General features: G+C 43.6%; 1 protein-coding gene across 1 annotated transcript; it reads right to left on the minus strand.

The window, feature by feature from the left end:
• Positions 1–351: 351 nt before the first annotated feature.
• On the minus strand, positions 352–18,670 carry ACKR3 (atypical chemokine receptor 3). The gene is made up of 2 exons (XM_040440553.1): positions 18,560–18,670; positions 352–2,344 (listed from the first exon to the last, which is right to left on the minus strand). The coding sequence occupies exon 2, from the start codon at positions 2,313–2,315 to the stop codon at positions 1,173–1,175; it is 1,143 nt and encodes a 380-aa protein (XP_040296487.1). The 5' UTR covers positions 2,316–2,344; positions 18,560–18,670; the 3' UTR covers positions 352–1,172.
• Positions 18,671–20,539: the final 1,869 nt, after the last annotated feature.

A 20,539-nucleotide genomic window follows, 5' to 3' on the forward strand; every position in this document is an offset into this window, starting at 1 on the left:
AAATCGGCAAACCAGGGTCAGTGTTATTCAGTAAAGGTGATTTCTTTGAATTAGACAAATGCCTTGTCCTGCACACAATGAGGGGGTATGTGCCATGTTTTCTTTCATTAGGCCTTGGATTTATTAGAGGATTTCAATCTTTCTACATCTCATCAGTACGCTCCTTTTATCTCCTCTCTGGGCATCTTCTTGCTAACCATTCTCTGCAAGGGTCCTCATTTGTCTTACACTACAAGCTCCAGTTGAACCATTGCCCATTGGCTAGCAGAACAAGTCGTCCCACAGAGGCCAGTTCAATTTAATACTCTCACCGGACACTTTTCACACCAAAATTCACACAGATACAATGACGACTGTTTGTACAAAGCTTTAATGGTTAAAAAGAGCCTTTGTGTATTAACAAAACCACCAAAGTAAGATATAGAAAACAGTAACGGTTGCAATCGTCAATGATCATAACACTTCAAAAATATAGATAATACATATACGGATATATATTTATATATAAAAGTCTATTTGAATTTCAAATACAAAGAACTGCCAGTTAAAATGGCTTTTAAATACAATAAGCTATAGAAAAATATATATATGTGTGTGCTTTACAAAAGGCGTTTTATATTACATATATACAAAGGCAGTGGCTGACATGATATTAATAGACTGGGTTTACCCTGTGGGTATTCATTATGTCATTTGCTGGAGACTTGCCAGTAAGGAAGTATTTGGCTGAAAGCCTTATTTCTACAGAAGTGCCGTGCCTTGTAGACACAGGAAGGGAGGGGGTTGTAGGTTATACCATTTGATGGTCATTAAGTGATGAACATGCAATGCCCTTTCTAATAGAAAATTAGACGAGATAGGACCGCATGTCTGTGCTCTTTAGTGCCATTTATAACTCTATTCAGAGTATAGTTCAGCGGCAGATGTTTGCAGACAAGCGGGGAAATCCCTGGTCACAGCTATTATTGCTGCACAGTCTTAGTTTGCTTGTGCTCTCTTGATGGACATGAAGCTTGGTGAACTGCCAGCTTTATTAATTAAGCTGTACTTGCGGCCCGAAGACTCTTCTTCTCATCTGCCAGCACCGGCAGGAATGTGAATGAGTTTGGTCCCAGATACCTCAGTCTATACCTGCGAGGAATTGAGGCAGCCAGCTCAGTCTCTTGTAGGCCTCACTTGGGAGTTTGCTCTACAGCTGAGTATTCTGCTTCTGAAACCTTAGAGGAGTCAATGAGCTTGGTAAGACCAGTCTTTGATGAGTAGCGGAATATGAAGGCTTTCATGATCTCATAGCGGTAGTTTCGGTGAATAAGGCTGTACAAGACTGGGTTGACGCAGCAATGAAGGAGGGAGTAGCACTGGGTTATATTAAGACCAGCATATAAGAAGTTGTCTAGGAAGCAGCTAAAAGGCAACAAGTGTAGGAAATAAAACACATCCAATAATACCAACATATGGTAAGGCAACCAACACACCATAAATACTATTACATAAGAGACGATGAGCCTTCCACTGATTCTTCTCTCTTGGTCCACAGATGATGATGATGATGATGTTGATAATGAAGAGGGTGAGGAGGATGACAAAGTCCATGCCAGGAGGCAATAAAAGACTGCAATGATTGCAAATGGGATGATGAAACCCAGTAAAATGTTTAGGATTTCCATTCCCAGTAGCCACTCTTTGAATGTATCTTCTGGGTACACGGAGCGGCAGTAAGTCTCATTAGAACCTGGATAAGACACGATTTTTAGATAGTAAGTGTCTGGGAGTGAGACAGCAAAGGCAACCAGCCAGACAAGTACACAAACCAGCCGGCGTATAATCTGTCTCCTGTGTTTACTAATGGTTCCACGTAGAGACACAGACAAATAGCGATCGATGCTCATGCAAGCGAGAAAGAAAATGCTGCTGTAGAGATTGATGGAGAAGATCAGATGGGTCACCTTGCAGGTCATCTCACCCATTGGCCATTGGTTATGTTGGACTAATGAAACAATCCATATGGGCAGGGTCAAAAGTACACAGAGGTCAGCCACAGCCAAATTGAAGATGTACAGGTGAGTTTCATAGCCGGTAGTCTTAGACTGGAGATTGAGCCAAATGACTACAGAATTGGCCAAGAGTCCTATAACGAAGATGAAGATGTGGACAATGGCTAGGGTGTATAGCAGAGCAGTCCTGTTCAGTGTGTTAGGGCAGGACACAGACTCCAGGGTGATGCAGTCTCCAGAAGAGCAGCTGATGTTAAGATCACTGGAGTTCAAGCTGTCCATGTAATAATCCATGGCGACAGCAAAGTCTGCAGCACTCATTGGTGAAGAAGGCCAGTGGTGAACACAACCTGTTGGGATAAAATGACATAGTTAGATGGCGGCACTGTGATCAAGAGATTAATATACTACAGTGCACTAGTCCCAGCATGCTTAGGCAACAAGAAGCTAAAAAATTGCAGCTGGAGGGGAAGTTTACACAAGTCAGATTTACCGACCCATTTTCCTATAATTCCTATAATCCTTAAAAGCCAGGTCTCTAACAACTGACATGACAGGTTCCTGACAACAGCATTAAGTCCCAGACACGCAAAACCTACAATAGCTTGACAAAACAGAAACATAAAAATAGCAGGAAATCAGCGCAACAATAACAGAATGTCAACGAGATACAAAATTGTTTTTTTTCATCACTTCACAGAATAACCACCTAAAAATTGTGTTTAGACTACAACGATGGGGGCAAAACACGCCGTAAAGTAATTAAAATTGTATTGTATTACACAGATGCCACTGACCGCTCATGGTTGTAGGCTAGTTAACGTCTATTGCTACACTCACAATATTTTGGTGTAGACGATGTACTGGTTTATGATCTTTAAAGCGAACCTTTCACCTCATTTTCACCTTATAAACTAGCAACAGTACCTTATAGATTATCTTGAGTGTGTTGTTATGCATGTTAGTGCCACTTTCCTGGGCTCTTTATACTTCAAAAAATCGTCTTATAAACTTCACATTCTGTGCTCCAACAGTCATGCAACCAGTCAAGGGGGTAGCCCTTCCATCTCCTCTGGCCGTACCGCCCCTGCCCTAACCCCTCCTCTATGCTCCTTAACTGACAGCCGGCTCAGTCGCCGGGACGGCGCTTCTGAAACCTGCGCCGTCCTCCTGATTGGCCGCGCGATCCCGTGTTTTTTGCTGACAAAAGCGCGATCATGTAAGAGAATCGCGCATGCGCATTACGCAATGCCGGCCTGTCTGCTCTCCCTCCCTAATGTGCGCGCGCTCCACTATCTTCATGCTCAAAGTGCCCCACGTGATCACTGTAGACTTGCCGCACATTAGGGAGGGAGAGCAGACAGGCCGGCATTGCGTAATGCGCATGCGCGATTCTCTTACATGATCGCGCTTTTGTCAGCAAGAAACACGGGATCGCGCGGCGAATCAGGAGGACGGCGCATGCGCAGGTTTCAGAAGCGCCGTCCCGGCGACTGAGCCGGCTGTCAGTTAAGGAGCATAGAGGAGGGGTTAGGGCAGGGGCGGTACAGCCAGAGGAGATGGAAGGGCTACCCCCTTGACTGGTTGCATAACTGTTGGAGCACCGAATGTGAAGTTTATAAGACGATTTTTTGAAGTATAAAGAGCCCAGGAAAGCGGCACTAACATGGATAACAACACACTCAAGATAATCTATAAGGTACTGTTGCTAGTTTATAAGGTGAAAATGAGGTGAAAGGTTCGCTTTAACGTCTAAATAATTAGAAATGTAAGGATTCAACTCTTCCCCATTGGCATTTTAGGAAGTAGGCTCCCAGATAAACAGATGCACATGTTAAGAAATAGACTTGTCCTTGGGCCTTGTACATATATTAGTTATGGAGATCAAAGAAGAAGACAATGTGGAGAACAGATACTACCCCCTAATTTCCCTGCCAGTAATTTCCAGTAGCTCCTGCTAAATAAAACCTGCTGGACACAGACATGATATATTGACTGTACGTTGCACAACTAAATCAAAAGTTACTCAAACTATGAGAACACATGAATATAGACTACTTGCTTAGGTGCAACAAGAGCAATATTGACGCCCTCAATGCACCAAAGGCCTAATCTGTATATTAGGAAAAAGTATCATAACTCTGGAAAGGAGCTTCTGATCAACAAAAGAGAAACAGCGTTTACATTGGGTGAAACACAGCTAAGTGTCTATGCAAACAGTTTGATAAGGAGGTCACTGGTGACAGATTCTCTTCAAAGGGTTACATTAAAGAGCATTTGTCACCATGACTCCCCCTATTAAACTAGGCACACTGCCTGATAGGGTTGATCATGCTAAGTTAAATGATACCTTGCTTGTTGCAATCAGATGATCCATTGCAGAGAAATCCTTACTTTTATTAAGATGCTAATGAGGTGCTATGTGCACCCAAGAACAAGCCTAGTCCCTTGGAGCACCACTTCACCACCACCTCTCCCCCATTGCCATTTTCTCTCCCCCACTGATTGACAGGGCCAGGCAGCCTCACTGTTCTTATGACTGGCGCTGAAATCTCATGCATGCCCCAGCGAGAGTCCAATCGTCGCGTGCACAGTTGATCTTATTCTGATCTCCCTACTCTGAGATTTGAACTGTGCATGGGCCGATTGTATTCTCACTGGAGCATGTCCAAGATTTCAGAGCCAGGCATCAGAACTGTAAGGATGCCTGGCCCTGTCAATCAGCGGGAGAGAGGGAGTGGCAATCGGGGAGAGGAGGAGATGAAGTGGTGCTCCAATAGGCTAGGCCTGTCCTCAGTGCTCTGAGCACCACATCAGCATATTAATAAAAGTAAGGATTTCTCTACAACAGAACATCTGATTACAGCAAGCGAGGTATTGGCAAACTCAGCATGATGAATCCTATCAGGAAGTACGCTGGTTTTAAAAGGATGATCATGGTGACAGGTGTTCTTTATACATGCAGTCTGATCTGTAAGCAGCATGCTATAGAATAGGAGGAGATGAGCAGATTGACAAACAGTTTTGGAGGGAAAACCTTCAGTATATCTTGTAGTTCATTCATGTAAATATCTGTTCTTTCAATGCTTAGGAGTCCAGTGGGCAGTCTTATCACTGATTTACAGCTACCTTTGAATGCACAGGAAAAGATGTCAGTAAGTAGGGGCCGCCCACTGGACTCCTAAGCATAGAAAGTGCAGAGATTTACATGAATAAATGACAACTTATAAAGAATATTCTCCCACAAAATTTTATATCAAACTGCTCAGCTCCTCCTGCTCTATAACATGCTACAGAATTCACTGCATTTTCATAGTGACAGGTTCCCTTCAATTTCTGGTTGGCGGGGCCAAACAGAAATAAAGGGGGCACCATGCTCAGTTCAGTTCTTCTGTCTCCTCCTTTTAGCAATCATTGTGGGCCTCAGTACCCTCACTGATCAGAACTTCTGACATGTCATAAAGACAAGCCTGACGTGTGTGGTAATGATTGGTACCCTCAAAGGATTGCCCAACTAGGGCCCCTAACACTACCAAATATCATGTGATTTAGCCAATTGATTCAAATGATAATTTTGGTTTTTGGTCAATGGTTAGCACTTCTGAAACTCTCATGCAAAACTTATTAGTTGCAGGGGTTTCAGTAAGTCAATATTAGCTTTTTTTTTTTAAATAGATTGGAAGCTCTCAACGTAAACCATCCATGAAAGAACTGTGAAGCTACGAATCGTATGCTGAAGTTTTATGTACTAAAGCATTCCAAAAGACAGTGACATTATAATAACTATCTAGGGTGCTGTCCAACATCATGAAAAATCGCTCAATTCTGAAGACTACAAAACTTAAAAAAAAAAAAAACACATGCATCTTATATAAGCAACAGGAAATCAGTCTAAAATGACCCCAGATCTGCTTTTCTTTTTACACGTGCCCTTTGATGACTAAATGACCCTTAACCACATGTGCATAAGCTCACAGCCTCTGCCCTTCCCCCTAATAAAAACATGTGGGACGAGCAAGTGTGAGGAAAGGGGGATATAGATGGCACACAGCAAAAACGGGTTAACATCTGAATGAACTGTCACTCAGCAGACTATGACAGTGACCTAATATACCTTCTCTGTCTCTGACACTGACCATTGCTTCTTAGAGCTTGTTCACATCTGGGTTGGAGGCTCCATTTCTTAATGATTAAATAGGCCTATGACATGTAAATATTAATGGTCATGTAAGACGTGCAGTGACCCCTGGACATGTGTCCAATTTACAAGACACTTTAGGAGAAAAGGTCAGAAAATCATATACATGGAAAGTGTTGAAGGTTTCACTAGAAACCGTAAAGTTTAAAAAGATCTTTGTAGATGATAGAGAATTTCCGCACATAAATTTACTCTACATAGTCTGTGCAAACATTACGTGAGACTATGTCTTCAACCATTCTATGACCAAGAAACTTAAAAAAAAGGCGACAATCTGAGTTCCCCAAAATGATGACTAAAGGTCTTCTGACGACCATGAAACTCTATGGGAGAGAGGTAGTCGAGAGGTCATCCTATCCAGTTGCTTTCATTTGCTTTTGCTGAATTGTTGGTCTGGTTTCGAAAAACCTTACGAGGAACTTCAATATAGGGTTCAGGACCCTCATCCGTTAACCGGAGAGAAGAGAGGGGCTACAAAGAAAACCTCCCTCTCACTGGAGGACCTGACGTATTCATATGCTGCACTGTTTCACTAGACACATATTGTAATTCTCTATTTCCCCTGAGTTGGTGCTGCAGGCAAATTAAATAGCTGCTACCAAGTTTCACCAAAGATTATACTTGATTTCTGGAGACCCAAACAGCGGGACATCCTTCTATCTAATAAAAAGCATTTGTGAAAAGTGGACATCCCACTTAAAGATATATCTAAGCATTACTATTAGAAAAATTCACTTGACATTTTCACGAATATTTATTTTTCTAACCAGAAAGAAGTTTTCCCGGGTTGACATCAATAGGATAGGCCATCAATTGTCGATCATTGAAGATCCGACTCTCAGCACCCCCACTGAACACTTGAGCCTCTTCGATGTTTACATAGGGGGTTAAAGGGTTTTAAAGTAGTTTTCCAGGACGAGAATATTGATGGCCTATAGTTTACATTGGTCAGCTACCTCCATGTTTTGTACTTAGTTACATCAGTACCAGATACTGTGGATTAGTCCTATTCAAGTGAACTGGAAAAATCTGCAAAGCCCTTCACCCCCACTACTAAGTAGATGGCGTGCAAGTACACAGATCAATTAAAAAGCTGCACTAAGAATAGGCCATCAAAATTCTGATCCCAGAAAACCCCTCCAACATTGTAGGTACACCTCTAGGTTTATATCTTTACCCATATCTGCCAATCCATTCCCCACCACTGATACCCTTGACGGCATGCCCTGTGTGCCCAACGGATTAGAACATTAAAGGGGATATGGAATTCAAAAAGTGACGAATTAAGACAGACAAAGATTGAATCTACATCATCTCTCTCTACACATACAATAGAAATGGACCCTCCCTATCCTACCATGCACACAATTGCCTATTAGGCTCAAGACCATGAAAGGCAATTCTTCTAATTAAGGAGCTTTGTAGCAAACATAGGAAACAAATAAAGGTTAAGCCCATTGAAACATTGCAACAGCAGCTACATGGTGTCCACCACTGGCTTGATACAAAGGGACCTATCTACATATGTGTATGGACTTTACAATTCTTGACAACACCTTAAAGGTGCAAATTATGGGCTTGAACCTGGAAATTACAGGGCATACAAAGAAAAGAAAAATCTAAGTCTCTCTAATGACAGGACAGTCTCTGTAATCAAGCATCTTTCTTCTCGTAAAAACCGCCTCTAGTTCACATATGTTCCACATATGTCAATCACGAGACGGAAGGAATTTAAAGGTTCCCATTACTTACGAAAATACTTCCTCATATAAAGTGAAGTGGAAAATCCAGAACAGCCCTCCAGAAAGAAAGGCTTCCCATTTACATAAATAATTAGTCACCTGGACTGAACCCGTAATTAGAAATGTTCCTTCACTGCATTCCCATGGCACAATTTGGTTCAAAATTTCTTCTGCTTTTATTTAAAAATGAGCTTATTCTTGGAAACCTGAAGAAGCACGGGACAAAATGGCCTTCCATCTAGATTTGGGGAAGTGCTGGATGATAAAGATGGCTAGCACTACATTTCGCACAAGTAAGACTTAGCTTTGAAGTTACCTGAAGCCACTTTTCAATGGGAGTAAGACCATCACATTTTTGCTCATACTAACCAATCAGATTCTACCTTTCATTTCTCAGAGCTCCCTTGGAGAATGAATGGTGGAATTTGATTGGCTGCTATGGGCAACTAAACCACTTTTCCTTTGCACCGGTCTTAATAAATCTCCCCCATAATCTTATAGGAGGAGACTTTGCCTGTGATAATCAATTAGGCACTGCTGACTGTAACTAATAGCTGGCAGATATGATGTCCTATGTTTTCCCAGCTAATGGTACATATATTTATTTCTCTTCAGGCAAAAAACAACATATGGGGTTGGGAGTGGTGAAATGCACAGTTCAGAAAGGTTAAAAGGGATGGATTTTCACACCACTCTTCAAAGTCTCTTACCTACCACGCTGCTTGATGATAAATCTCTACAAAAGGTGACCGCGGCAAACCTAGCAGCTCCTCAGGTGGCCTCATTGTCAAGGGGGCCTCCTATCTTTGCCTCCTGAGGCCAAGAAGCTGCTGTCAGCTTGGTGTGATCACTCGATGCCTTGTGTCCCATCTTCTGTGTGTACAACAATGTCTCCATTTACTCTTAAAAACCTGACTTCATGACTGCTCTCTGATATGACAAAATACAGTTGCAAGAAAAAGTATGTGAACCCTTTGGAATGATATAGATTTCTGCACAAATTGGTCATAAAATGTGATCTGATCTTCATCTAAGTGACAACAATAGACAATCACAGTCTGCTTAAACTAATAACACACAAAGAATTAAATGTTACCATGTTTTTATTGAACACACCATGTAAACATTCACAGTGCAGGTGGAAAAAGTATGTGAACCCCTAGACTAATGACATCTCCAAGAGCTAATTGGAGTGAGGCGTCAGCCAACTGGAGTCCAATCAATGAGATGAGATTGGAGGTGTTGGTTACAGCTGCCCTGCCCTATAAAAAACACACACCAGTTCTGGGTTTGCTTTTCACAAGAAGCATTGCCTGATGTGAATGATGTCTCGCACAAAAGAGCTCTCAGAAGACCTACGATTAAGAATTGTTGACTTGCATAAAGCTGGAAAGGGTTATAAAAGTATCTCCAAAAGCCTTGCTGTTCATCAGTCCACAGTAAGATAAATTGTCTATAAATGGAGAAAGTTCAGCACTGCTGCTACTCTCCCTAGGAGTGACTGTCCTGTAAAGATGACTGCAAGAGCACATCCTGGCATATGCTAACATCCTTGTTAGCGAATCTACGATACGTAAAACACTAACCAAGAATGGACTTCATGGGAGGATACCACAGAGGAAGCCACTGCTATCCCAAAAAAAACATTGCTGCACGTTTACAGTTTGCACGAGAGCACCTGGATGTTCCACAGCAGTACTGGCAAAATATTTTGTGGACAGATGCAACCAAAGTTGAGTTGTTTGGAAGAAACACACAACACTATGTGTGGAGAAAAAGAGGCACAGCACACCAACGTCAAAACCTCATCCCAACTGTGAAGTATGGTGGTGGGGGCATCATGGTTTGGGGCTGCTTTGCTGCGTCAGGGCCTGGACGGATTGCTATCATCGAAGGAAAAATGAATTCCCAAGTTTATCAAGACATTTTGCAGGAGAACTTAAGGCCATTTGTCCACCAGCTGAAGATGGCTGTTGCAACAGGACAATAACCCAAAGCATAGAAGTTAATCAACAACAGAATGGCTTAAACAGAAGAAAATACGCCTTCTGAAGTGGCCCAGTCAGAGTCCTGACCTCAACCCGATTGAGATGCTGTGGCATGACCTCAAGAAAGCAGTTCACACCAGACACCCCAAGAATATTGCTGAACTGAAACAGATCTGTAAAGAGGAATGGTCAAGAATTACTCCTGACCGTTGTGCGCGTCTGATCTGCAACTACAGGAAACGTTTGGTTGAAGTTATTGCTGCCAAAGGAGGTTCAACCAGTTATTAAATCCAAGGGTTCACATACTTTTTCCACCTGCACTGTGAATGTTTACATGGTGTGTTCAATAAAAACATGGTAACATTTAATTCTTTGTGTGTTATTAGTTTAAGCAGACTGTGATTGTCTATTGTTGTGACTTAGATGAAGATCAGATCACATTTTATGACCAATTTGTGCATAAATCCATATCATTCCAAAGGGTTCACATACTTTTTCTTGCAACTGTATTCCTCCACGACAGGATGTCGGTTAAAAGAATGTGGAAGCTTCAGTTCCTCAAGATAATCTTGACCAACCTTGGGTCATTATATAACACTCCAGGTACATTTATTTTATAGGGGTTGTCCAGGATTAGAAAAACACGTCTGCTTTCAGCCAAAAACAGCACCACCCCTGTCCATGGGTTGACTCCGACGGAGCTGAGCTGCAATACTAGACACAACCCACCGACAGGGGTGGCGTTGTTTATGGATGAAAGCAGCCATGTTTTTCTAATTCTGGAAAAACCCTTTAAGTCCTATTTAGTAAAAGTCCATACAAATGATGATGTAAACCATACTCCTCAGGGATGGCCGCTCAGCAAGCATTACATACCATGGAGAATGGAGAACACCTTTTTCTCCAGCAGGATTGAACCTGGGATAGATTATTGTTTGTGATGTGACATGAAAATTGTAAGAAAGAAACAGATATGACTCAACTTTAGGGGGTAAGGTACAAAATCAGAGGTAATTGTATTTAAAAAAAATAATAAAAAAAATATTTAAAGGGACTGTCCAGGGGGTTAAGATGATTGGGAAAGGCTTCAGCGTGAGGTTGAAAACAAATAAAATAAAAGCAGTCTTGCTCGCCCTCACTAAACCCCCCGGGCCCTGCACTGACAGCACCAAATGGACAGGATCAGGCTGTGCAAGGACACCCCCGTCCCAGATTACAGATTCATTAATAAACTTCTATTAGTAATAACTGAGGAGCAGCACAACATATTTAAAAGAAAAGATGATCCATGGGAAATAATATTATTTAGTAAAACAGACATTTCAGGAGCGGTGACAGCCCTTTTTACATGGGCCTTTAGAGAAGGCAATGATTGGGAATGAGGACAGTTAATACCAGATTATTGCTCACTAGTTAGCAGCATCCACATGCAGCAATGATCGCATTATTATTATGATTCATCCCCCATTCAATGTGCAGATTGTCGGCAGCCCATCTCAGCTTACACGGGCGATGTGCTGCTGACAAGCGAAGATTTTTGGTGCCTCATCGATCGTCTAACAAAAAAGAGTTTGCACCTTTGTGAAATGATCGGTGGCACATTTCCATGTCTTCGTGCTGCATAATTAACCCAATCCTCAGCCTGTGTAAAGATGCATCTAGATGAGGCAGTGTAAAGCCGGTATTCCTTCCTGATAGTCGGCTGCTGGATAAGTGGAGGAGACTGGTGCATTTACATGTGGCAATCTCCTCCACAGTATGAGGATGAGGGATCGCTATTGCTCATCCTCATACAGCTGCATTTTTTCTGGGCAGCAGATCGCAGTTCAGACCGCACAATCTGGTGCCCAGAATCGATCATTTAGGTGCCTACACGATCTGCTGCACCTTTACATGGGCAGATTGTCGGGAACAAGAGTCTGCAGGAACGTTCACTCCTGATAATCTGCCTCTGTAAATCTACGTTAAAAGTGCCTTTATAATGGCAATATCTATTCAATGTGTAAATTGCTTATCTGTGGCCCTTTTATATGAACTGTCTGACTAGGCAATTATCAGGAATGAACTGTTTATTCCAATATTTGCCTGGTCATCAGCGGAGGTGGGAGTCGCACTTAAAGGGAACCTGTCATCAACTTTATGCAGCCCGCACTAACGGCAGTATAAAGTAGAGACAGGGGAGTTGATTTCAGCGGTCTGTCATTTAAAATTTAAAAGTAAGTGGTTGCCGAGAACCAACATCCCAATCATTGCAGACTGGGCCTGGAAAAGAGTCAGATCTACCTGAGAAGAGTCCTGGTTATTCATGAATCCCTGCTCTCCCGCCCACCTGCTGATGGTGGACAGTCTTCTACCTAGTTTTCTCCCTTTCTCTCTAGGAGAGAACTGCCAATCATCAGCAGATGGACAGGAGAGCAGGAGATTATGTATAACCAGGACTCTTCTCAGGTAGATCTGACTCTTTTCCAGGCCTGAGCTGTAATGATTATGTTGCTGGTTCTCGGCAACCACTTACTTTTAGCTGATGAGTGACACACCGCTGACATCTGCATTTCTGTCACTATTTTATGCTGCCCTCAGTAAGGTCAGCCTAAAGTTGATGACAGGTTCCCTTTAAGCTGGTTATATACATTAGTCTCTCGTCGACTGAACCTGCCTAGGACACTAATGTTTGTGGGGAGCTCTCACCTCTCCCCCGACATCATCAGTCAAGGATCGGCTTATACATTATGAATATTTTTGCCCAGTCCTTTTGTTCCCCCGGGAGAAAAAAACGCCTCCAGAAGTGACTGGCAGGGGCTTTCTCCACTTCGACCGAGCCAAATGCATATGTATATGGGGAGCCAGGAGGGATAGCAATGTGTATGGGACGCTTTACACACAGCTATCACCTCCGTTGTATGGGTGATGGCTGCCCAAAAATGATGTTGGTGTCCACATCATTGATGCTTTCACCCGATGAATAAGAGTTTGCGTTTCAGTATGGAGGCGAGCGAGGACATTAGTGATCGCGCCTCCCCATACTGTGGAGGAGATCGCTGCATGTAAATGACGAGCAGGCCACTGTCGGGAAGGAACGCTTCCTTCTCCACAGTCACCTGCTACATCAGGCCATGTAAAGGAGCCTTTAGGAAGAAAACATGTCCATATCAACACAGATCCCCTAAGTAATAATTACCTTGTCACAAGTTCCAGCGCCTACAATGAGGATTTCAAGGAGGTCTACCCGCTCCTCTTGTAACCCAACTCCCGGTATTTCAGGACAATGAGGCCGGGATTATGATTGGTTTTGGGACAATAGAAATCTGATCTGAGTGAAACAGGTAGGAATGATCAAATTGTGTCATTTACCTTCAAAAGAGGTCCAGATAAACAGGTTTATCCAAATTAGATTAGTGTGTTGTCAGATTAAAGCCTTCCTGGCCAGAGCAAAGGTTGATGGGACTTGATCACAGCGGGAACCCTGACTAATTTGGGTGGACAGGTTTGCAATGTTCTTTGTGCATAATCAGCAGGTATTGAATCCCTCTTCTAATGTCTCTAGGCTATAGTATTCAGTGTATAAAAGAGACACCTGAATTTGAACAAAAGGCAGGACTGATCCCAGGAAGTTCCGTTGCTAGGGAGATGTTTGCCAATGTCAACTTTGAAAATTGTAGTTGTTAGGCAGCGTTTGCCTAGCAACCAAGTGTCAGACAAGCTCAAAGATGGAAGTATGCTTTGCTGACAGCAAAGGGGAAGACAGCAAGTCGCCACCGGTCATATAATTTCCATTGAGGTCTGTGGTATCATTAAAGGGGGTTTCAGAGATATTTTGCTGATGACATACCCTCTGGATAGGTTATCAGTATCTGATCAGTGGGCATCCGACACCCAGGACCCCCGCGTATCAGCTGTTTGAGAAGGCACAGTTGCTCGCAGTAGCGCTGCGGCCTTCTCTCAGCTTTTCCTAGGCCAAGTGATGTCACGGTAATCAAATGGCCTAGGCACTTCTCAGCGCCATTGAAGTGAACGGGGCTGGGCTGCGATACCAAACACAGCCACTATCCAATAGAGGCGCTGTGCTTGTTGAGCTCTGAGAAAGCTGTGGCACTACTGCCTTCTCATACAGCTGATCGTAGGAGGTCCCGGGTGTCGGACCCCCACTGATCTGATAATGATGACCTATCCAGAGGATAAGTCATCCGTAAAAAGATTTTTCTAAAGGTAACTTGGCTGTAGAACATCTGTAAGCTGCAAAGTCCGAAGAATAGTAACTGCTTCAATTCCCTATGTAATCACAGTTCTGAAGCATCTATTCTTATGACTCTGTGTTGTGCCATTCCTCTATTATTCCTACAAAAATTCATTAATGCTTTACCAGCAATCTGCAGTCAAGGTCCATCTGGTTGCTACCAATTAGGGGTCTGTCCCTGCACAGTCTGACACTATCCAATCAGTTCTGCCAGTGTCCGACTGTGCAGGAACACCCCCCCCCCCCCCCAAATAGTAACACCCAGCTGGACCTTTATTACAGACTGCTGGCAAATCATTCATAACCTTCTAGTGGGATTAATAGAGAAATGGCACAACATAGAGTCATAAGAATAGATGCTCCTGACTTGGGATTACTGGGGGAATGCCAGCAGACTAGTCAGGAGACGTGACAGGTCCTCTTTAAATCTTGGAAATGGCAACGTAGATTGTAATGGGATACAGGACCATGGAGAAAGCCAAATGTAGGGTCCACCCAAACCCGCTGACAATAGCAAGTATATCAAGCAACAATACACAAAATTAACTAAAATGTGTTTGTTTAGATAAAAAAAAAGCATAAAAACAATGAAAATAGTAACTGAATCCCAAAGTTCCCTGATAATGTTACTGTATTTCCTTGACACAGTTCCAATCGTTCTCTTTATCTCACTTCCACTGAGCTGGCTCTTCTAAAATGTCAGAAAATGCCCTTTAGAAATGATCCTCCCCGAAACTGGGGTAATAAGGCACCCTGGTGAGCTCTTTATTCCATCCACCTCATAGAAACCCAGCAGCTATTCTGTGCCGTGTCCCCTGCTGTCTCGCTCCCTCACTCCCTCTCATTTCTTCCTTCTTTTTCATCAGCCCGGCCTCTCCCCTTTCACATTCCTTTTTTTCCTGTTATTTTACTTCTGGATTTTAAAGACAAACTTCATCTCCTTTCTCATTTTTCATAATTCTTGGTGCTCTGTGAAGTTACAAATTGGCCTTGCCGGGTTGACCTGAATATTCTCGTTGACTCCACACCACAGGCTTACACAGTCCATGAAAGTTAAGCTTACTAGTGAAATTTCGGGGATGATATTTTTGAAAAAAAAAAATCTTTTTCCTTTAAACGGACGAACATCTTGATCTATTTTTATTACTACTGCTATGAAATGGGATGCGGTGGCTACTCGAATATCTATGGATCCCTGGGCAACATTACACATTTTACACACCATTTATGATCATGGTAACAATTATGAGATATCTCATATCAGATTCAAGACACCATACATGATCTTGTAGTGGTCCCTCGGTAACAGGTGAGCAGTGGAATAGTGGGCACCTACTGTGCACAGATGTACTATACCCGCACCCAACCACATATGTTACACAGACTACCTCTACCCCAAGCACTTTAGTTTGCAGCTGTCCATGACCTACTTATGTCCTTACATAGACTATTGAAAAGCAATGCGCTGTGTTTCGTTTTCTGCATTTCCTCTCGTTTCCTTCTCAAAGTGGAAATCTACAGATCTTAGGGTACGGCCACACAGCCAGGTTTCCTGATGCCGTTTTGGAAGCCAAACACAGGAGTGAATTCAAAAAAAGAGGCAAAGTCATATCTGTCCTTTATGCTTTCTCTCCTTTTTTTCATCCACTCCTGATTTTGGCTTCCAAGGCGGCATCAAGAAAACCTGCGCGTGTTGCCATCCCCACCTTTAAGTTGACTTGAGATACAATGGACCGCGCCGGCATCCTCCATTGTACGCATTTTTTGCTGGGGATGGTCGTTTGCTGGGGTCCACATGCGGTGGGACTGCTCCCCCAATGAGAAACACGCTACAGTGTTTGGGGTTTGAGCAGTTCCCCCATATTTGCCACTATATTTCTGTGATTTTGACTTGAGATAACCATCTGAGGGTTTCTGTTACACATTTGAAACCTTTGGGTTATAGAAGAGCTATTCCAGATCCCCATACCATTCAATTGCTGTCTCTAGAAAATTCAGATCAGCTTTATCTCCCGTATCTTTGGAAAACTATATATCATATAAATGAGCTTAGATTTGTGTTAGTAATCCCAAAGTAATGTACTTCTTCCGACTTGCCAAATCACTTGCAGCTCGTCTTGTCAGCACCTCCGCTAAACAACCCTCTGCTACATTCCAAGTCAAACACAGCGCTTGGCCCCGCTTTTTGGACTAGAATGAAATGACACAAGCATGGCGCCCCCCTCCCTCCCTATAATACCTGTGCAAATGTTTAACAACTCTCAGACAATGGAGTTGGTCTTCTCCCTTTAACTCCTTCATTCCCAAGGTAACCACCACACCAGCCTCAGACTGAAGCTCCTTGGGCCCAGCAGAAGAAATGCTATGTGTATATACCTGACCAGCTCAAACCCACTTTTAAGAAATTTGTGTTCATCTTTGCACATGCAGGACTTATCATCGGTAAGGATATCTGAGATGTCTTCTGCTAGAAATGAAGTGGTCTGTTTTATTAAGAGTGTCAGAGCTTGGGCCCACTGGAGGGTCCTCTGGTGGGCCAGCCCGACCCTCAACACCACATATAATTCAGAGGGTTAAATAAGTCACAAACTAGACCTCTGAACTGTCACACAACCGCAGACTCTTATCAGTCCCTTGGACAGCAACTGGTCCAGGTATGGTACATAAACACAATGGGGCATAGGGTTGTAAATGTCATAAATCAGCCTATTTGTGTACTTATAAGGGTACGACCACAGGGTCAGGTTTCTGCATGCAGTTTTGGAAGCCAAGACCAGGAGTGAATTCAAAAAAAGAGAAGTTGTATCTGTCCTTTATACTTTCTCTACTTTTACAATCCACTCCTGATTTTGGCTTCTAAAACAGCATAAAAAAAAGCCCTGTCCATACCCTAACAGTGACAATGTAACACTAGTCAGTAGTTTTGCAATTTTGTAACACATTTTTCAACATTTCAAATACACAAAGGTGTTGGAAACATTGCGCCATATGCCCCAGATCATCAATACTCCTACAAGACAATTCTTAAGACAAAAATGACTTGTTTTGCCTGCATCACCCCCTACCTCTACACTTTCCAAGTATCTTAGCCGAACTGGTGAAAGTTTTGAAGGAGTACAGCCAGTAAGCCCATGCTCCATTAGGCACACAAAACAGGGTCCTAAGTCCACTAAGTGACCATGAAAGTGACAGCGTCTGCAGGAAACTGCAACAAAGGGATTACTATTAGTAGCCCTGATCACAGCCAGCATCTATGTGTGTAAGTGTTGTGTAATATCACACATCACGGAATAAAAAACAAAAAAAAACATTGTATGCAGCAATAATGACAGTAAATGCAAAACCAATTTGCACCACAGCAAAGCGTGAAAAGATCTCAAGGTATAAAAGAGAGCGCAGGTTAGTGACAAGTGAGACAAAGCAATGAGCTAGGAATCCTGCGTAAAGGGGACGGTGACAGGGCCGTCTGGGGAGCCTATTATTTTTATCCTATTATATTTATCTAATTTACTAAAAGAGTTGCAAAGTTCAAGCCGGGAGCAGCCGTATAAAAGTGCTTTTCAGGGGGAGGCCAACAAATGGCTGCAGGGTGACAGAAGTTAACCATGGGTCGTGCACCCATACAGTACAGTACAGACCGCTGCATCAGCAAAGAGCAAACCATCCAGGGGCTCAGCATCCACACAGAGGTAGCACTATATGTCACACACATGGAAAAACTGCATCTACGTCACATCTCTGGGCTCCTGCCCTACAGGATGAAATATACAATTGTAGCTGGTGAAGGCAGTGACTACACTGTCCGAAAAGTCACAAGTGTGCAAATATAGATAACAACTCCCAACCAGTGCTGCAGGCAGATACCCATCACACACTAGAGCCAATACTACAGAAATATACTCAGATAATAATAATAATAAATTATAATAATGCACACAAAAAAATAATATATATATATAACTATAATAATAATATACCAAATAATAGCAACACTAATAATAATGATACATACTAATATGAATAATAATACATAATATACCAAATAATAATAATAACAATGATACATACCAAAATTTACAATAATAAAAAATAATGCGACAAACTAATATCTACAATAATAATAAATAATAATGGGAATATCTACACACTAATAATAACAAGCCAAAAAATTATATTTATAATAAATCTAAGAAATAAAACCCTGTTAACTGAAGAGTCTGGTGATGATCCTCCAGGTGACACTGAAGTCTATGTTCTAACATTTCCAATTATTCTTTTTTGTGGGTGACAAAAAGTTTATGAATTAACCCCTCCAGCGCTGCAGGACACCTAAGTTGTGAGAAGGCACAGGGAGAAGTGACTTTCCCCCCCAGTGCTGTGGGCTCGGGGTGCCCTCTGCTTACCGTGGACTGGAGGATGCACGCTGGCACACGCTGCTGCTCTCACCTCTCTCTCTATGTTTGTGAGTTCGCAGCGTGCGCCAGCTCTATATATAAGATGGAGGCGCCGCGCCGCCAGGGGGCGCTCTCCGGTGTGCGGGCGGCGGGAGGTCAGGTCGGTGGCTGACACGCCGCACGTCACTGGAGATGAGGGACATCTGCGGGAAGGATGCGGGGAAGTGTCCGGAGGCAGTGATTATAAGGACGCCTGGTGTCAGCAGAGCTGCTGAAGTTGGCAGGCAGGGGAGACAGTCAGCGGGCAGCCACAGGTAGAGATGGAGACAGTCAGCGGGCAGCCACAGGTGGAGATGGGGACAGTCAGCGGGCAGCCACAGGTAGAGATGGGGACAGTCAGCGGGCAGCCACAGGTAGAGATGGGGACAGTCAGCGGGCAGCCACAGGTGGAGATGGGGACAGTCAGCGGGCAGCCACAGGTGGAGATGGGGACAGTCCTCTAATCCGCAGTTAAGAAGTTTTATTAGATTGCTTTGTCCTGTTTTATGTCGTGTGAGATTATCAGATAAAGCAGTTACCTAGGGTGCACATGGCTATATACCTGCACCAGGGTCAGGTCAGCCCATCAAATCCCCAGATTACCCCATAGATGCCTCATAAAAAGCCCAGTCCAGGCCAGTACCTGTGGTGCCAGCTGCCGCCATTGGAGTCCAGGACCAGGATGTCACCACTGGTGGTACACTGGTCACTGATGCCCCTATGGTAGCATGCTATTCACACATGCCCCTATGGTGGTACACTAGTCACAGATGACCCAATGGTGGCATGCTAGTCACAGATGACCCAATGGTGGCATGCTAGTCACAGATGACCCAATGGTGGCATGCTAGTCACAGATGTTCCTATAATAGCACGCTAGTCACAGATGACCCAATGGTAGCACACTAGTCACAGATGACCCAATGGTAGCATACTAGTCACAGATGCCTTTATGATAGCCCGCTAGTCACAGATGACCCAATGGTAGCATGCTAGTCACAGATGACCATATAATAGCACGCTAGTCACACATGCCCCTATGGTGACACGCTAGTCACAGATGTTCCTATAATAGCACGCTAGTCACAGATGACCCAATGGTAGCACACTAGTTACAGATGCCCCTATGGTAGCACGCTAGTCACAGATGTCCCTATGGTAGCACGCTAGTCACAGATGACCCTATGGTGGCACACTAGTCACAGATGACCCAATGGTAGCATGCTATTCACACATGCCCCTATGGTGGTACACTGGTCACAGATGCACCTATGGTGGCACGCTAGTCACAGATGACCCAATGGTGGCACGCTAGTCACAGATGCTCCAATGGTGTCACGCTAGTCACAGATGCTCCTATGGTGGCACACTAGTTACAGATGCCCCTATGGTAGCACGCTAGTCACAGATGACCCAATGGTAGCACGATAGTCACAGATGCCCCTATGGTGGCACGCTAGTCACAGATGACCCAATGGTGGCACGCTAGTCACAGATGCTCTAATGGTGGCACGCTAGTCACAGATGCTCCTATGGTGGCACACTAGTCACAGATGCCCCTATGGTAGCACGCTAGTCACAGATGACCCAATGGTAGCACGATAGTCACAGATGCCCCTATGGTGGCACACTAGTCACAGATGACCCAATGGTAGCATGCTAGTCACAGATGACCCAATGGTAGCACACTAGTCACAGATGCCCCAATGGTAGCATGCTAGTCACAGAAGACCCAATGGTGGCACAATAGTCACAGATGACCCAATGGTAGCTTGCTAGTCACAGATGACCCAATGGTAGCACACTAGTCACAGATGCCCCAATGGTAGCACACTAGTCACAGATGACCCAATGGTAGCATGCTAGTCACAGAAGACCCAATGGTGGCACAATAGTCACAGATGACCCAATGGTAGCCCACTAGTCACAGATGACCCAATGGTAGCATGC

This window comes from Bufo bufo, chromosome 7 (assembly GCF_905171765.1).
Source record: "Bufo bufo chromosome 7, aBufBuf1.1, whole genome shotgun sequence".
Taxonomy (NCBI): Eukaryota; Metazoa; Chordata; class Amphibia; order Anura; family Bufonidae; genus Bufo; species Bufo bufo.

What these genes read in the sequence shown, in the direction of transcription:
- ACKR3 (XM_040440553.1), bottom strand. Translation starts at nt 2,315, where the DNA reads ATGAGTGCTGCAGACTTTGCTGTCGCCATGGATTATTACATGGACAGC.